This window comes from Raphanus sativus, chromosome 6 (assembly GCF_000801105.2).
Source record: "Raphanus sativus cultivar WK10039 chromosome 6, ASM80110v3, whole genome shotgun sequence".
Taxonomy (NCBI): domain Eukaryota; kingdom Viridiplantae; phylum Streptophyta; class Magnoliopsida; order Brassicales; family Brassicaceae; genus Raphanus; species Raphanus sativus.
This window is the reverse complement of record NC_079516.1, coordinates 28,294,464-28,313,157: the sequence shown is the minus strand read 5'-3', so window position 1 is coordinate 28,313,157 and position 18,694 is coordinate 28,294,464. Positions and strand designations below refer to the sequence as shown.

Sequence of the window (18,694 nt, the reverse complement as noted above, 5' to 3'; positions counted from 1 at the left end):
TCAGGAAAGGAGATTATAATCTCTATAAATGCTTTAACAAGTTGCTTGCATGATACTATAGATCTCAGCCGCTTAACTCAAGTGAAGTATCACTGGTTAAATAATCTAGATCTCTGGCCACACCTTTCGCATGATGACACAGAAAAAGAGTCGGTCGATATCCTTTTGAGATATCGAGCTATACACCTTTCGCAGCGCCGATCGATTCACCTGTCGGGATATCGATCGACGGCTTCTAGATCTGCCTAGGCGTGAGCCGAGTATGAACACAAGGTCTCAAGGAGGAGCTGTCGCTCTTCTCAACGGGAGACAAACAAGCTCAAATGGATAATTCAAGATAATCAAAGATCCTAGTGATCTATGTTCTAGTTAGCTAATCTAAAACAAGCATAGGGTGCAATCCATTTGATGAGTACCACAACTTAGCAATTATAGTTTGGTGCTAATCCCACAAACCTATTTGAACCCTAGATCTAACAAGTAGACTACTCAGACATAGCCAAGCAATTCATAACAATAGATAGATGAAAGAATTGCATAGATAGAATAAAGTAGAAATACAAAAGGAGATGAGAAATCTCTCCAATCTCTCAAAAAAAATAAAACTCTAGTCTCTCTCTCACACTCTCTGCTTTGAGGGTTGTCAAAAGCTTGCTTCTTTCGAAGGTTCAAGGTTGCCGTCAAAAACACTTAGCAGGAATATTTAAGCATTTTCATTAGGTTAAAAACTCGTCAGGGGCAATCTCGTAATTTGGTGAAGTCTTTGTGAAGTAGTCGGCTAAACCATTTCGTCTTCGATATCGATCGACAACACTAGATGTGTATTGATCGATTATAATCTTCTAGTACGCGGATCTTCTCAGCTACATCGATCGACAACTCAGGATGAGTATCGATCGATTATAATCGCAATGTTGACTTCCGACTTAGTCTTGAATGGTCAACTCGGGTGTATCATCTCTTGCACTCCAAAATGCTCCAAAACATCACTTTCTCACAAAATGCTCCTGAACCTGAAAACATACCTAACAGGCTAGAAAACAGATTAAATATATAATAAAATACTAGTATACCTTGGTTAAAAACGGGTAAAATCCATGGTATATCAAATACTTAAACTAATAAAAAAGGTAAACTGAAATTTTGTATTTAAATTTCTATTTATATTTGTATCGGCTATAAAATGATCTAAATTTATGCGAATATAATCTTTTTATTTATTTTGTAAACTACAGCAAAACTCGGTATGCGAATATAATCTTGTTTTAAGCTCTAGAATTTGTTTACTTGTACATAAATCTTCTCTTGCAGTTAAGGATGATGAATTGTGACTATTTCAAGACCCCATTGAAGTTGCAATTATTGCCAACCGCTAGATTAGACAAAATCAATGGACCAGCTCTCTAGGCTTTCTTCGGCTCTCTTATTGGCTGTTATATATGTCACGCGGATCACGATCTTTGTTAATCGGCAGAATAAACGGACCAGATAGTTCAGTTTTCTTCGTTTACATCCCTCTTCTCCACACTGTGTACGCCTCCGTTCATTCCAAACCCTAAACTATACCCCATACCCTAAACCCATTATTCAAAAATAAGAATTAGCTTATTTCTTAAAAGTTTACTCAAAAACATCAAACATTTAAATCTTATAGGGCAAATCTTTCAAATAGCACTTTTAGAAAAAATTGTCATAAAAATAGCCAGATATTTCGGTTTTCTTCCTCTACATGCCTTTTATTCTTCCACATTGTGTACGCTTTCCTTCATTCCAAACCCTAAACTATACCCCAAAAATGGCAAAATTTAAAATTTATAATACTTACTCAACTATTCTAATAAAACTTGGATCTCGTATTTTATATGTATAGTTATCAATACTCTGTTTTGTCTGTATTAAACTGACCATAAATCGATTAATTATCTTATATTTACATATGATCTAAACTACAACAATACTCTGTAGATATTCGGGGGATAATAACTAATATTGAATTTTGTAAACTACAGGATGTAGTTTACAATACTTACTCAACTACTCTAATAAAACTTGGATCTCGTATTATATATGCTAACCTAACACCTTTGTCAGAGAGTTAATGCAGCAATCTATACTATTAATATCTGATACAACTTATATTTTGTGCTTTTATATAAGTCGAGTATAGTTGCAAACTTTCGGGCTTATATACTGGGCTTATACAACTTATATATTAGGCTTATACAACAACATCCTTAAACAATAGGTTTTATTATAATTATTCATATCTATGTATATAGCCACTTAATTTCCATACAATTATCATCATAATTCTTTCTGAAATAATTATACATGTTTATACTCCCTCTGTTTCTTAATATAAGTCGTTTTAGAGAAGTTCATTTGTTCCAAATTATAAGTCGTTTTCGGTTTTCTATGTAAAATTTATTTACACTTAATGTAGTCTAACCAATGATAAAATATCTTCTATTTTTGTATTGGTTGAATTGTGATTAGATAAACAATTAATGATGTTTTTGTCTAGAAAATCTAAAAAATTAATGATTTTCTTAATCCATGTGCATAGATTTTCTGGTTTGAAATTTGTTTTCTTTTTGATCTCCTCGAGGTTTCAATCGAATATTCCGAGTTTATATAAATGATTCGGTATTTTTTTAATATTTAAATTAATTAATAAAAATCTTTTACGTACACGTTTCTACAAGCTTCTACAGCTTCTTTTCTATATAAACTCTCCTTATTCACTTCTCATAAACAACCCTACAACATCTCGCCTTTCTGTATTCTCTCTCTAAGATCAAGATCAAGATCAAGGTGTGTCACTCTGTTTACTTTGTTACAATTAATATTATTTTAGATTTTTTAGTTGTGATACATATAATAAGATGGATCAAGTTGTGTTTTTGATGCATTATTATTCACTTCTCATAAACAACCCTAAGAACATCTCGCCTTTCTGTATTCTCTCTCTAAGATCAAGATCAAGATCATTTTTGTATAGTTTTATATGTTTGACGAACATGTACTAATTTCTTATACCATTTTATAGCCATTTTAAACTAATAGATTTACCTATAGAACAAATATTTATATATTAATTGTTTTCAATGTGTTTTGCTTACTTCTATCTGCTTTGAACTCGCTCAAGGTACTCTCCATGGCAAACAAACAAGAACTCAAACTCAAAAGTCCAATGGAAGCACACATGGATGGCAAGATGGAGACTAAGCTCCGTTACAAGGCTATTCTTGCACTGGTGAAGGAGCAAAAGGAGGCTATCCAGCTTGCCCAAGCCAGGATGAATCAAAGCTCTATATTCTTGACCAACTCGAACCCATCTTTGGCTCTATTATGGATGAGAGGGAGAAACTTGTATCCGATCTTCAGCTTGCCCAAGCCAGGATGAATGATGTGAGTGTTCCTACTATTGATTGGTACAAGTTGGATGAACCTCAAATGTATGATTAATCTCGGTGATAATGAAGCTCGGTGAAGGTCTTTTGGTGGTGGTTTCCCAGATCTCTAATGTTGTTATCTTTTATTTTGTAATGTTTAATTTAAGAACTTATTTTACGGTTGTTAACAACCGTTTGTTGTATAATTATGGTGGATGATGAACTTATAATTATGTTTTTAATTAATTTTCCTAATATCGTTTCATCTATCCTTTTACATCTATCATTTTATATGTTTATTCTTACAGTTGATCGCATATTTTAGGTTTGTTAGATTTTGGTTTATGGTTATTAATTTATTTTTAGGTTTCTGAAAGTTATAATTTTATTGAAATTGTCGCATATTTAATATTTTTTGTGTGGACAAATTTGTTAGATTTTGTGATGCCTTATATAGTATTTTATTACTAAGATATTATTGGTTTAGCAATTTATATGTCATATTTTCTTATATAGAAATCTTGTTTGAAAATTCAATCTATGTAACTAATGATGTTTTTTTGACCACATACTACTCTTCTTCTGACATGATTGTGATATATTAGTTCACAAATTAATTTTCGAAAATTTTCAAACAAAAAAATCGATTGAATCAATGTAGCTACTAATGCTCTTTTGAATTGACAATACTTAGTCTCTGACGTGATTTAACAAGCAAGACATGTTCCAAAGCGAATTTTAAGCATCTATTACATCATCAAAGCGAATGGTAGGTTATAGGGAAGGGAACATCAACACTTGCCGATGTTTAAGGTGATTATTCTCTTGCCGATTGCTGGATGTGTCTAGATTAGACAAAATCATGATGATCATAAAAGGAATAATTGAGAAATTATTTCGTTCGTTGCATAACTTCAAAAATATAATAGAAAGCATAAGGCTTAATCTGGGAGATGCCAAGGGTTTGCTTTGAGATGATTTCTTGCTTTCTTTTGCTTTTAACATTTGTCACACTAACAATCAGGTGACTAAGGCCCATTAGAGAAAATAAAGCATATTCAAACAATCATGCGGCCAATATAGAGGTTTCAGCCCATCTAATGAATAGATAAATGAAATCTATCTTATCTTTTTTTGGTCAACTTATCTATCTTATATATTTACCTCTAATAACACAGGAGGACTCAATTCTTCTTCAAAACATCTTTGTTTAAGGGTTTTTTATATTTATGTCTCTAATAACCCAATAATTTCTTTATCATTTTGAAATCATATTGAAATAATAATTATATGTTCCTACTCACACAATAACCAAGAATACACAACATTAGAGACCAAGAATACAAAACATTTGCTTTATCTAATTAGCCACAATCATAATTATGTCAATGCTAGGTTGTTGTAGGTTAGTTACTTTTTAGATTAAAATTGTTGTCTTCATCTGATTCCGAAATATTTTAATAGCTTAATTTATGATTGTGGTTAATTATGATTGTGGCTACAACAAAGTTAGGTTTTAGATTATGATTGTTGTTCTTATTTTCATATGTTTCCGTAATATTCTAATACTTTAATTTTATGATTGTCTCTAATTAGTTTTCCATTCGCTTTAATATGCTTATAATTTCAATCATTATTGATATTTTTTCAAGCTATAGTAGTTTCATCTGCTTGAGTAACTTTAATTTAGTTATCTGAAATATTGATATGGTGTTTAAATAAAAAATGATTATTAATTGTTTTTGTATAGATACCAAAACACAATGACTACTAAAATTCAGAATAACAACAAAGAATTATGTAACATTGGATCAACTAAACAGAAAACATTTTTATCGTCGTACGGTGGTACATCTTAACAGAAAATGGGAGAGGAGAAATTTTAAGAAAAACAATAAACTCATTAGGATGACTTTTCTCCTACTTGATGAGAAAGTAAATATTTTAATTTTATCAAAAAAGTAAATATATTTATATATTTAATATGACAACTATATTTTAAATTATTAAATCAATTTAAACTAACTAGAATTTATTTTTATAACTATAGGAAAATACTCCCTGTCCCATTATATAAGAGGTTTTACGAGTTTTTTTATGTTCCAAAATATAAGATGTTTTCACATTTCTAGATAGCTTTAACTTTATTGAAATCTGTATAACCAATTGTATTTTACAGTTTATTTTCTAATTGGCTCAATTGTTTTCACTTTATACATTTAATAATTTTTTTACACAAAAGTGCTTTTCTTAGTATATGTCCTTTTAACCAAAACATCTTATATAATCGGACAGAGGGAGTACTATTTAAGACTTTGTGCATCATTCTCTTCTTCAAAAGTTTGGAGATAAACTATGTGAAGGAAATCTCATGAAATATGCAATTTTGATGTGCAAGATTGCAATAAGAACTACAAAGTTTCCAACCACAAATTTCTGATAAAATCAATTGACAGAACAACAGTTATGCTCAATACAAAATTTACACTTAAATATTAAATAAAATTACAGCCTAGCTAATCCCTTATATAATATGTAAAATAAGATTCATAATAATTATTAGAAACAATTATTTGTTAAAGTTCAATTTAAAATTATAAATAATTATTTAATGTTATAATTTCAATTAAAGAAAAATCCGTGCAACACACGGGCCCATATCTAGTGGTAAATAATCGGGAAATTAAACACATATTCGTCGTGGATAAATACAAATTCGGGAAAGTTAAACATGTATTCGAGAAGGAAAACACTATTCGGGAAGGATAAAAACGTATTCAAGAAGAAAAACACAATATTTGGGAAGAGAAACACATTTTCGGGAAGGATAAACACATATTCGAGAAGGAAAATACTGTTCGGGAAATATAAGCATGTATTCATGAAGAAAAAAAAACACATATTCGGGAAGGGAAAACACATATTCAGGAATGGTTTCCTGAACTCTAAAAACACATATAACTATTCGGCAAGAAAAAACACATATTCGAGAATGTTTTCCCGAAAATTCCCAAAATAACATGAAAAGTTTCATAATGGTACTCTTGGAGTTACAAAACTCTGTGTGCTATAATTGTGTAATCTAATTTTTTCATGCTATTTAAGTTTTTTTTCTTTTTTTATATAATAATTAATTTATGATATTCTTAAGACTATGGATTTACTATTTCCATATTTAAATAGAGTTTTTTACAAATATTATTTTATCAGAATTCACAAAAATTTATTATTTTATTATAATATTTATTAATTTATCGAATATTAATTTTTTAAAGATTATTTTGTATTATGAGATTAGTTTGCCCCTTAACAGAGCGATAAGGTTTTAAGACTTTATTATACTTTGTTAAAATATTATATAGTAATGAACGATGATGACATCACTCATGTGACCTAAGCATTTTATAACAATAATACAAGCTAACCCTTCGTACCATTCTAATGAAAAATCTATATAAGAAGGTTTGTTTATCATGCTATTATTGTCAATTGTCCTTTAATATAATAGAAATATGTGTTGTAAGCATTCTATTACAATAATACGCGTTAACCCCTTGTACCATAAGTTTCATCCATTGGTCTTATAATGAAAAGTCTATTTAAAAAGATGGTTTCCTTCAATTAGTTTCTCATACCAAAAATATTGAAAGGTAAATAAAGACTCCATTTTGTAAGTTGAAGTTTGTGTCAAGGGCTTGCCGATTTAAAGACTTGTTCTAATGTTCTGGGTGTGTTCTGAGGCCCGTTTAATCGCCGGCGAGGCGCTCGACGCCAGCCCATCGTCGAGATTAGGTCTGATCGGCCTTAAAAACCGGACGTAAAAAAAAACTTAAAATTTTGTTTTTTCAAACTTAAGATGGATTAATATGTGTTAGATTTGCATGTTTTGAGTGTTTAAAAAAAGTAAAACGAAAAAAAAAAAATCTGGGTAGAAATCGGTCCATGGTGGCAGAAATTAGGTTTTTAGAGCATCTCTAATGTATGTTTTTATATTTTTCTCTAAAATAGATATCTCTATTATAGAAGTTTATTTGTTCCAATATATGCATCTATAATAGAATTATTCTATTTTAGAGAAAAATATAGAGGAATGTTACTTTTTATCTCTATATTTAGAGGTAGAGATGGCAATTGGGTTCTCCCGTCCCGTTCTGTCCCATACCGCAGCAGGTTCGTCGTCGAGCGGGTCACGGTGGGTCTGTCCCGCGCGGGCTGCGGTCTTTTAAATGGCTGCCAATCCCGTACCGCATAATTTATAAGTCTTCGCGGGCCGTCCCGCGGGACGCCTCCTTCAGTTTTCTTCATGAATGTTAAAGTAGAAGAGTTGTGTAAGAGAGTTGAAAAGAGCTCAACAAAATTGATTGCAACAACATCCAATGTGATCACTCGCCGGTTTAATGGTCTTGAAGTAAGTGAAAACCATTTGGACAGTGAAATTCAACTCTTTCATGTGTATTCCTTGTTTGAGACTTTGTAAAGCAATGTCTCTGCATAGCACCGGTAACTTAATACTAATGGTTGCTTCATCTCCTTCAACCAAATTGTTGAACTTAGAGTATAGAGACAAGATTCTACAGTAACTCAAACATCAATTCGAACAGTTTAAAGAACAAGTAGTAGCTCTTCAACAAGCAGTAGCTCTTTAACAACATCATTGTAACCAATTTTTTTTAAATCACCAATTAACAATACTGAAAACAAAACTCATCAACCTAAACAAAAAAATCTCACATAGTAATAAAACAATTTATAGTACTGAAAAAAACAAGCAGAAATGGGAACTTATGGTTGCGGGTCTTCAAAATCCCGCGGGTTAACCTGTCCCGCATCCGGCCCGTCCCGTTTTGGATCCGTCCCGCATTCGTCCCGTCCCGTTGTGAGCCCGTCCCGCGAGGCCCGCAATTTTGTGGGCTTATCAAATAGAGGCCCAATCCCATCCCACAGCAAGTCTTTACGGGTTAGGCCCGCGGTCCAGATCCTTGATTGCCATCCCTATTTAGAGGTAAAAATAGTATATCTCTATATTTTCCTCTATAAATAGAAGAACTCTATTAAATAGAGGGAAAATTCCTTAAAAATACACAGACTAAATTTCCTTTGCTGAAAAAATACATGAACTTTTAAGGTTTCCCGAAAAATACACAGACTAATTTTGGTTGTCCATAAAATACACGAACTTTTGAATTTTGGAGGTTTCACACATTGATTTTAACGGTGTAAACAGTGACTAATAGAATAGTTAGACACCATTAGACGACGTTAACTCTAATTAAAAAGTTCATGTATTTTATAGACAACCAAAATTAGTTCGTGTATTTTTTGGGAAGCCTAAAAAGTTCGTGTATTTTTTCAGCAAATGAAATTTAGTATGTGTATTTTTAAGGAATTTTCAAATAGAGTTTGGATATTTCATATCCTATTCAGATGCTAAATATCTGGACCCAATATAGATCCAAAATTTTATATTTGTAAACTTTCGGTTTGGCTTTGGACCGAATATTTTCGGATCAGCTGTTTCGATCCAAGTTTTTAAATCCGGTTAAAATATCTAGACCTAATCTTGACATTTTAGCCGGATTCAAAAACTTGGATTGGAACTGACCCGAAAATATTCGGTTCAAAACCCAACTGGAAGTATACAAATATTTGTTGGGTCCAAAACTCTTCTACTTGAAAGAATTGAAACAAAAAAAAACTGATCCGAATAGACCTGGGCCTAATAAAATCGACATGAATAGATTCAATCCGACAAGATCTTTCTGCTAACAATTTTGTTATTATTTTTGCAATATTTTTTGGTTTTGTTTTTGTAACAGAAACATTTTTAATTAATATGAAACTTTCAATGTAAAATTTAGAGTTGTTTGTAAATTTTTAGATATATATATATATGATAGATTTCGACTAAATTGGGCTCAACAAATATTTGTAAACTTTTGGTTTGGTTTTGGACAGAATATTTTTGGGTCAGTTCCGATTCAAGTTTTTGAATCCGGCTAAAATGTCTAGACATTTTACAAATATAAAATTTCGGATCTGTATCATGTGATAGAGAATGTGTTTTTTTCAGGTCTTTGGGTCGGGTTTGGGCCGTTTTTTCCGGATATGGATATTTCAGATCGAAAATATTTGGTCCAAAACCAAACCAAAAGTTTACAAATATAAAATTTTGGATATGTATTGGGTCCAGATATTTAACCTCTGAATAGTATATGAAATATCCAAACTCCATTTGAAAATTCCTTAAAAATACACATACTAAATTTCATTTGCTGAAAAAAAACACGAATTTTTTAGGCTTCCCGAAAAATACACGAACTAATTTTGGTTGTCCATAAAATACATGAACTTTTTAATCAGAGTTAACGGCGTCTAACGGCGTCTTACTATTCTGTTAGTCACTGTTTACACCGTTAAAATCGAGGTGTGAAACCTTCAAAATTCAAAAGTTCGTGTATTTTATGGACAATCAAAATTAGTTTGTGTATTTTTTGGAAAGCCAAAGAAGTTCATGTATTTACATTGGAGTAAATTCACCTCTATAATAGTGATTCTCTACTTCAGAAGAAAATATAGAGATAAAAATAAAGATGGGTTGGAGATAGTCTTAAGAGATGCAATTGAAGAAGATAGATGACTAAATTACAACAGTGCCCTTGATTAAAAAATTAGAAATTCAAACACAGACACGTTTGGTTCAATAGGAAGCACATTTCCAATAGACCACGCTAGACTTTTTATAATCTACAAAACAATTAATATATATATAAACGCAAAATAAATGTAAAAGACTCCAAAATTCTGCCTGCGTAAATTCCGTTTAGTCTCCGATTTTTTTGATAGGCGTTAGGCGCAACCCGACCGCCCGACAAATCTTATTATTTCTATCGACTTGACTTGTGTTTGCTGTTATTTCATTTAAGTTTGTTGGAACCAATTTTGAAAATCGGATCCATCCACTTTTAAGGTGGTTTTTCTGGCAGATTTATTCGTTAATTATTAGAATGACCGGATTATAACATAATATATACGAGGTTCACACAGGGGCGGATGCAGGGATAAATTTTATAGGAGGCATTGTTGAAAATAAAAAAGAATAGAGAAGACATTTTTTTTTGCTAAAAGGTAAATATCATATATGAATAAAATATTTTACAAGAAGATCTAATGTCTGAGCAATCTTGGCAAAAAAGAAAATAAAAAACAAGATTGATCAAAATGGAAACCAACAAGAACAAATCAATTAAGCCAAATAGCCATAAGATCACGGTAAGCTTTCTTATGTCTTCTAGCCGAGATGATGTTCTTAACATCTCTATCAATAGCATGAAACACAATGGGAGCAGGAATAGAAATCTTGTTGTGTATCAGATTGTTCCTCTGATCCATGACAAAAGCTCGGACCAGTTTAAGATGACAGTGGCGGACTGTGAGCATCTTATAAATACTTCCTTCCACACCAGAAGGCTGTAGTTGCACTCCAGGAACAAATGATCACGAGTTTCTGGGTAACTGGAACAGAGAGGACAGAGAGGCGAGATAGGAACACCCCATGACGCCAGCCTTGCCCTCGTCGGGATCCTGTCATAATTGGCCACCCACATCGCAAATGACAGCTTCGGTACCGCGCCCTTGAACCAGACCACATCAAACCAGTCCTTGATCTCTTCTCTTGGTCTCAACACCTCCCAAGTTGTAGCAGACGTGAAAGTACAAAGAGTAGAATCACCAGCAATCCATTCATATTTATCAACACAATTATGAGGGAGAGGAAGAGAGATAGTAGTGAGATAAGTGTGCAAGTCGACTTCCTGCTGTGATCTAGGGTGCGGGAGAGACCAGGTAGAACCGTTAATGGCGTCGGCCACAACAGCTTCTTTTCTGATACGAAGTGCTCTTGGTCCCATGTCTCCAATGTAGTTTATCAACTGACCCATCGGAGACCAGTTATCAAACCAGAAGCTTGCAGACTGACCATTACCAATGACCATCTTACAAAACTGCAACGCAAGTGGGCGAAGCTTGAGAATTCTTTTCCAAGCCCAAGAATCAGTAGCAGCAGGTTCAATAACCCAGAAACCTTTCTCTTGGAGATGACTATTCCAGTGCCACTCAACCCAGAGTGAGTCAGCTCTAGAGAGGAGGTTCCAGACAAACTTGAGGCATAAAACATGGTTCCAAGTTGAGAGATTACGGAGCCCCAAGCCTCCCTCCTGCTTCGGGAGACAGACAGTATGCCAAGCGATCTTAGCTAGACCCTTTTTCTCAATGTTGCCTGACCAACGAAACCGGGAACAGAGAGCTTCAATGTTTTTTATACAACCCTTGGGAAGAAGAAAAGCAGAGAGCCAAAAGTTCACAGTTCCAAAGATGACAGTCTTTAGGAGTTGCAGCCTGCCCGCAAATGAAAGAAGCTTAGCCGTCCAGGATTGAAAGGTCAGTGTTATCTTAGTGATCAATGGAGAGTACTCCGAGATTTTGAGTTTCCGACTCATAAGTGGCAAACCAAGATATCTTACGGGCAATTTTCCTGGCGTGTACCCGTAACTGGATATAGCTAAAGCTTCTTCTTGATCAATACCTGTGGTGTAGAGCTCAGTCTTGGTAGTATTCATAAATAGACCAGACCACGAGGCAAAATCATCAAGGCACTCAGTAATCCCGTGCAGGCTGTTACTGCTGCAATCAAAGAAAATCATGACGTCATCTGCAAACATGAGATGAGAAATCCTAAGCTGCTCTGTTCTCGGATGATAAGCAATGACGCCTGTCTCATATCTAGATCTTAGCAGTCTTGAAAATCCTTCCATTGCTAGCACAAAGAGGTATGGCGAGAGAGGATCTCCCTGCCGGATACCTTTGGAGCTTTTAAAGAACCCGCTGGAGACCCCATTAATAGAGACAGAAAACAAGGCAGTAGACAGACATTCAGATATGAGGCTGATATACCTTTCGATGGCTAAAGCACGCAGGGAGGCTAAAATAAAATCCCATCTGACACAATCAAAAGCTTTCCTAAGGTCCACCTTTAACATGCCTCGCGCTGATAGAGACTGCGTGTTATAGCCATTAACCAGGTCCGTGGCAAGCAACACATTCTCAGCCAGGAGACGTCCAGGAAGGAAAGCCGACTGAGAGGTAGAGACCACAAGAGGGAGGATCTCCTTGAGCCGCGAAGCCAGGAGCTTAGAGATAACTTTGTAGACCGTGTTTAGGCATGATATCGGTCTAAAATCAGTAGTAAGCGAGGCATTGGGCTTCTTTGGAATCAGAACAAGAGAGGCTGAGTTCCATTGCTTTAGAAGCTGACCCGACGCAAAGAACTCCAGTATGGCTTCAGTCACTTCAGAGCCGATAACTGACCAGGTAGCCGTAAAGAACTCCATAGAATACCCATCGGGACCTCCTGTTTTATTTTTTGGAAGAGAGAAGAAAGCAGTACGAATGTCCTCCGCTGTGAAATCTTTATTAAACATGGTAACCTGATCATCAGAGCACCTGAACTCAAAGAGGAGGTCAAGGTCGCTTTGAATAGACATCGGAGGAGACACCGGACTGCCCAAAAGATCAGAGAAGTACTCAACGCAGAGCTCCTGGATACCTGCCTGCATTTCAATTCTGGCCCCCGAAGCAGACAAAAGGAAGTGGATGTGGTTCTGTGCTTGGCGAGAGGCGGCGTACCTGTGAAACAATCTACTATTCCCATCACCATAAGATATCCAATTAATGTGGGATCTCTGAAGAAAGAAGGAGGTTTCAGCTGTGGAGAGCTCTGACCAGACTTTCAGCGCCTCCAACTCCGCACTTGCATTAGACGATGATGGGGAGGAAAGCATGGTTGACTGAGCTAGTAGAAGCCTGTCATGAGCTTCAGCCGTTTTCCTCTCAATACCTGAATAGTTCTGATGACTGAATTCTCTGATACACTGCTTAAGAAGCTTGAGTTTCTTGGATAACCGGAACATTGCTGAGCCCACAATATTGAAAGAGAACCAGTTTGTGCACACCATTACCAGAAAGTCCTCACTTTGAATAAGAAAGTTGTAAAATCTGAAGGGCTTCTTGGTTTTTGATTTGTCGGGTTCCAGAGAGAGAGAGATAACCGCATGATCTGAAAAATCTGGGCTACCAAAGAAAACCACAGCAGAGGGAAATTCCGAGTACCATTCATCATTCACGAGACACCTATCAAGCTTCTTTGCAATCGGATCAGACTTTCGCTTATTCCACCAAGTAAAATTTGTTCCTCTGAAGTTCAGGTCTTCCAAGTTGGAGTCTAGAATGCAAGAATCGAATTCTCTGATCCTCTTATCCATGTTAAAGGTCACAGGAACAGAGTGTTCGGAAGGGTCCCGAATTTAGTTGAAATCGCCCAGAACAAGCCAAGGCTTAGTATTGAAACCAAAAGACGTCGCAAGAGCCATAATCTCCTTCCAGAGCTCAGACCTCTGACCAACATCATTCGAAGCATAAACCACTGAGATGAAGACCTTACACAGGGAAGAAGGCCAAGTTACTTCAACTGTGATCATCTGAAGCGAGATAGATATAACATTAACCAAAAGAGAAGGGTGCCAAATGATCCAGATCTTCCCCAAAGGGGAGAACCCATAGTTGGCAACAGAAGACCAACCCGGAAAATTTTCTGGAACAAATTTATTCATCTTGATCTCTTTGACATGAGTTTCAAGAAGTCCGCCGAATAAGGGTGTATTTTTTCTAAACCATTTCCGTAATCCGCTGCGGTGAGAAAATTTATTGAGACCGCGCAAATTCCAGCAAAAACTGTCAGTCGACATAAAAATTAGTTGGGTTTGGAGCCCTTGCCCCGCTTTCCTTTCAGACCAGAGAAACGCTTCTTGTTATTGACAACCTCAAAATCAGGCTCGAACCTGCTAAATTCCCCTTCCTCCAATTCCGAGTCCGAGGATTCCACATCTGAAGAATCTGGTTGAACATCAGAGTGAGAGGATCTCGAGATACCTGAACAACTCCTAGGGAGAACCGGCATTTCCTTACAAGAAGTACCGCTCGTCTCACCTACACAATAATCTTTCCTTGTGCCTAGCTGTGTCTGATGATTAGGCTCCATCAACTCAAGCTGTGTCTGCGGTTTCTGAGGATTAACGGGAAGAGTAGGCGGCAGCAGAGCTTGTTTCTGAACAGGCGGGACCGTTTTGTTGGAGGCAGAGGCAGATGGGTCAACCACTATCCATTGTTGTTTCTCCTTCGATTTAGACCTGCCTCTCCTGGTCTTTTTCCCCGGAGCTTTGTGACTCTGTTTTTGCGGACAGTTAGCCGTTAAGTGAGCAGAAGAATCACAGACAGAGCAGGTTTTAGGCTTTTGTGGACATCTCTTGGCAGTGTGACCAATCTCCTTGCATGTATCACACACTGGAGGCATCCACGGGCTCGAAACTAAGACTCTGGAAATCTCACCGGACTCAAACTGAACATTTACAGCTTCGGGTAGTGGCTTCCTCGGGTCGATTATAGTGAACACTTTAGCGACCTCCAGATTTGTTTTGTTAGCCGTCGTCGGGTGAAGGAATTTGGGATGACCGACGAGACCAGCTATCCTCTCTAGCCCATCTTCGTTGAAGAACTGGAAGGGAACCTTTCTGAGTTCAAGCCAGATCGGAGCTTCCGTGAGTTCCGGTTTAGTCGGAATAACTCCCGGTTCCCACTTGTCAACAAACATTGTTTGACCCTCAATCTGCCATAGTTTATGTTTGATCACTCTGTTCCGAGTCGCAGCATTGGGGATGCGGAAAAGAAAAGCAAAACCTTCCATCTTTGAAATAGCTATGTCACGATATTGCTTACTCCAGATGCCATTGACGATGTTGTGGAGCGTTCCTTGCACTACAAGAAATATGTACATTCTTAGCTCACGATAAACGCTATGGTAGGTCTTTCATAGCGTTTTATGATCTGCTATGTCATCGGCAGCCATCATAGATACCCCTTCTACGATAGCATTTTTTTAAATGCTATGTAATATATAGATACGATAGCAATAACTGAATGATATTATTAATTTAACGATAACAATATTTTTTTGTTACAAATTGATTCGGAGATTCATATTTCGTGCTATAATAGATCCTTCTACAATAGCAATATAACATTGCCATTATTGTTATTTATAATGAATTATTTTTGGTTTTAATTTATAAATAAAATTTATTTATTTCTTTAAATTTATTTATTTTAAATAAAAACCAAAAATAAATAAAATTTATTTATAAATTAAAAATTGGTTTACAAATAACTTACGATTTACAAAACTAAACCAAAACTAAGAAAACCTAAAGAAAACCATAAAAACCTAAACAATAACTAAATTCTTTTCTTATTCTTCTTTTTCTTCTTGGTCGATGGTGAAGCTTAACCTGGCTCGGGGTTACTCTCAACACACCATGTGCTCAGTTTCAGTTTCTCTAATACAAAGCTTCCAACAATGACCTACATAAAATCACCCGAACCAAATTCAGTATCTTGAAGACTCTATGAAGTAACTCAACTATAAAAGGTTAGAGAAATGGAGTAGCCTGGACTTGTGATCTAGTAACTATTACTCTTAGTATTCAAGAAAAAACCTGAAATAGCAATGATATCATATAGCCCCTGCAAATACAGATCACAAGACCCTAATCAGATAACCATTCCAGTAAAAGTACCGCACAAGGACATGAAAATGTTATACCTCATACATAACAACTAGACACAGCTCCTGAAGCTGAGAGAATACTAAACTCCAGTGGTCCTCGATGTGTGATGATATGAGATGCAACAATGTTTCTGCTCCTACTGCTCACACACATTAACTGTAAGTAGTGATCAAAAATGGTATCAAGAAAACAAAAAGAGAATTCAGACAAAACCTCAAGTATCTTCGAGTTCAGTTTCTGTTTGGTAAGATTGTCCGCTGCAACTCCCTGATTAAGACATAAAGTGTGGATCTTTCTTGACTACGCAACCCAAAGGAGCAGTAAATACAACAAGATTCATCTAACCTGCAAGTCAAAAAACGATGAGACAAGGCTTAAGAGAGACAACAGAGACCAAATAGAGTTTGGTTGCAGGATCAGTAGCAACTGTAGATGGAATCTCTTCTAAAAGCACAAGTAGTAACTCATGTTATTACTGATGTAATCATAGAAAATAATTTGTATTAGACATTAAAGCATGGGACTACTTACACTCAGATAAGCAATAGCAACATACCACACACTTTGTTTTCCATATTGGAGGATCATAGGCAGTAGGAACAAGAGCATCCATCTCGATGGAGCTTTTAACATCATCAGCTGCATATCTAACAAACCCAGAACCAGGTTTGTATCTTTCTTCTATAATTATGTCATAAACATCCTCCTTATATGTTTCAAACATCCCCCCTTGTCATCCTTTCCACTAGTCTCTAGCTCAGGTTCATCTTCCTTATCTGTTTCAAACGAGTAGTTAGAGAAAGTTGACAACTTTCTGCAATTTTCAGGCAAGCAAGCTTTGAAACAAGACAAAACAGCTCGGAACTGATTTGAGAACTAACTCAAACACAAACCCTAGTCTCGAAAATTAGCTATTCCAAAAGATAGACACTTTACCAGGTTGCAAACAAAAGCAGACGTGAATCATCAAATGTTATAAAAACAGAGTCCCACACTAGACGAACAGACCACCGTCGCTCCTGTATCTTCACCGCCGTCGTCCTCTTCCTCTGTCTTCTCTGTCTCCCTACCGAGGAAGAGAAGCTCCGCCGTGGGTTCGCCTCTGTCAAAACGCAGTCAGATTCTAAACGGAGAGCGTGAGAAGAGATGGAGATAGAGAAAGCAAATCTGACCTCGCAGATGGTGGAGAGTCGTCGGGTTTCTTCCTCGACCCAACCCAACTGAGCTTGGATCCGTTCAGAACTTCCGGTCATCCTCCTCGTCAATTTCGTTTCTAAGTGGCGGAGAAGAAGAAGAGAAAGAGAAAACAGTACGGGTGTGGGACTTTTTTTTAGGGTTTCTCTGTTTAGAGAGGTTGGATTTTTTTTTTTAACTCTCTGTAGCACAATAGCACAATAATTTTTCTAACTTAAATATCATAAGTGTTATATTAAGAGGGAAATAATTATCGATTTGGCGCTTGTCTGATTTTCATTCAAGTATTGGCGAAATTAGTTCCCGCTTACTCGTATCATAGCATTTACTCTATCATAGCATTTATCTAATGCTGTTATAAAATTCGGAAATTTTTAATTTATCTACGATAACAGTTCGGTAAAACGAGCTATAGTATTGTGCTATGAATGTCAACTTTTTTTGTAGTGTTGGGATGGAGGATCCGAGTAGAACTGACCCAAAACAAACGGTTCCCATGACTTTCTGTTCTTCTCAATAACAGAGTTCAGGATTTGGATACAAGCTTCTCCTGATGGTAAAGTGAAAGGTTCTCCCTTTTTGGAGAGGCGCTTTCTTAGACCTTGCGCGTGGGCACACCAGACGTTACTCGAAGCGTTGTTGATGGTGGGTGAGCTGTTTGCTGCAGCGTTTTGTTGAGGCAGAGTAGGAGACTTCTGAGCAGTTTCAGCTCCATCGACAGCCTGTTTAGCCACCACCGCAGCAGCAGTTTGTGGTTCCTGTCCAGACTGTGAGCTTAAACTAGCAGAGTCGGCATCAACAGTTGCTGGCGTTGCTGGAGAGCAAGAAGCGGTCTTGACGTCGACAGCGCTGTTGCTTTCCAAAAGGGTTTCTGAGGAGCTTAGAGTAGGAACTGCAGAGTTCAACTTGGTCTGGTTTGCTGGGGTCTCGTCGTTCACCTGAGGTGGATCTGCCGACGAATCGACGATCACAATTCCGGTAGCTGACGGAGCCACAACAGGGGAGGATTCCGGATCTGAAACTTCAAGCGATTGTTGAGCAGCCGCGTCGACGGGAAAGTCTACTTGGGCATCAGAAACAGCCGGAAGTTCAGGGGGAGACAGATCGGAGGCAGAGGTCAGGGATGATGGAGATTTCACCGGAGGAGAAGCTTTGGAGGAAGACTTCGCTGCCGGAGATTTCTTTGGAGTCGCTTGGGTTTCTTCTTCTTCATCTGCTTCGCCGGAGACGGAGTAGAGAGGAGGCTCTGGAGCCGGCTCCGGATGAGACGCCGATGAGAAGCGGAGACCGTCGGCACTGTAATGTTGGAAAGTCGCCAGGGGAGTCGTACGTGAGACGCCAGGGGAGTCGCGCGCTGTTTTCTTTTCGATTTTTTATAACAATATCAGTAATCTCAGAGAAGACATTTTTACTAGTTATTAAGATTTAGAA

General features: G+C 36.6%; 1 protein-coding gene and 1 long non-coding RNA gene across 6 annotated transcripts; both read right to left on the bottom strand.

The window, feature by feature from the left end:
• Positions 1-14,199: 14,199 nt before the first annotated feature.
• LOC108829679 (uncharacterized) lies at positions 14,200-15,189 on the bottom strand. Its single transcript, XM_018603290.2, has one exon. The coding sequence runs from the start codon at positions 15,187-15,189 to the stop codon at positions 14,200-14,202; it is 990 nt and encodes a 329-aa protein (XP_018458792.2).
• A 437-nt stretch (positions 15,190-15,626) lies between these two features.
• LOC108829675 (uncharacterized) lies at positions 15,627-17,457 on the bottom strand. Of its 5 annotated transcripts, none has more exons than XR_008934860.1 (7): positions 17,242-17,456; positions 17,006-17,171; positions 16,626-16,845; positions 16,283-16,414; positions 16,105-16,208; positions 15,977-16,025; positions 15,627-15,863 (listed from the first exon to the last, which is right to left on the bottom strand). It is a non-coding gene; the product is annotated as an uncharacterized LOC108829675 (long non-coding RNA). The 5 variants fall into 5 exon arrangements; XR_008934859.1 differs by having other exon boundaries at positions 15,998-16,025; XR_001946048.2 differs by having other exon boundaries at positions 15,627-16,025; positions 16,283-16,513; positions 16,601-16,845; positions 17,242-17,457.
• Between the last annotated feature and the right edge of the window lie 1,237 nt (positions 17,458-18,694).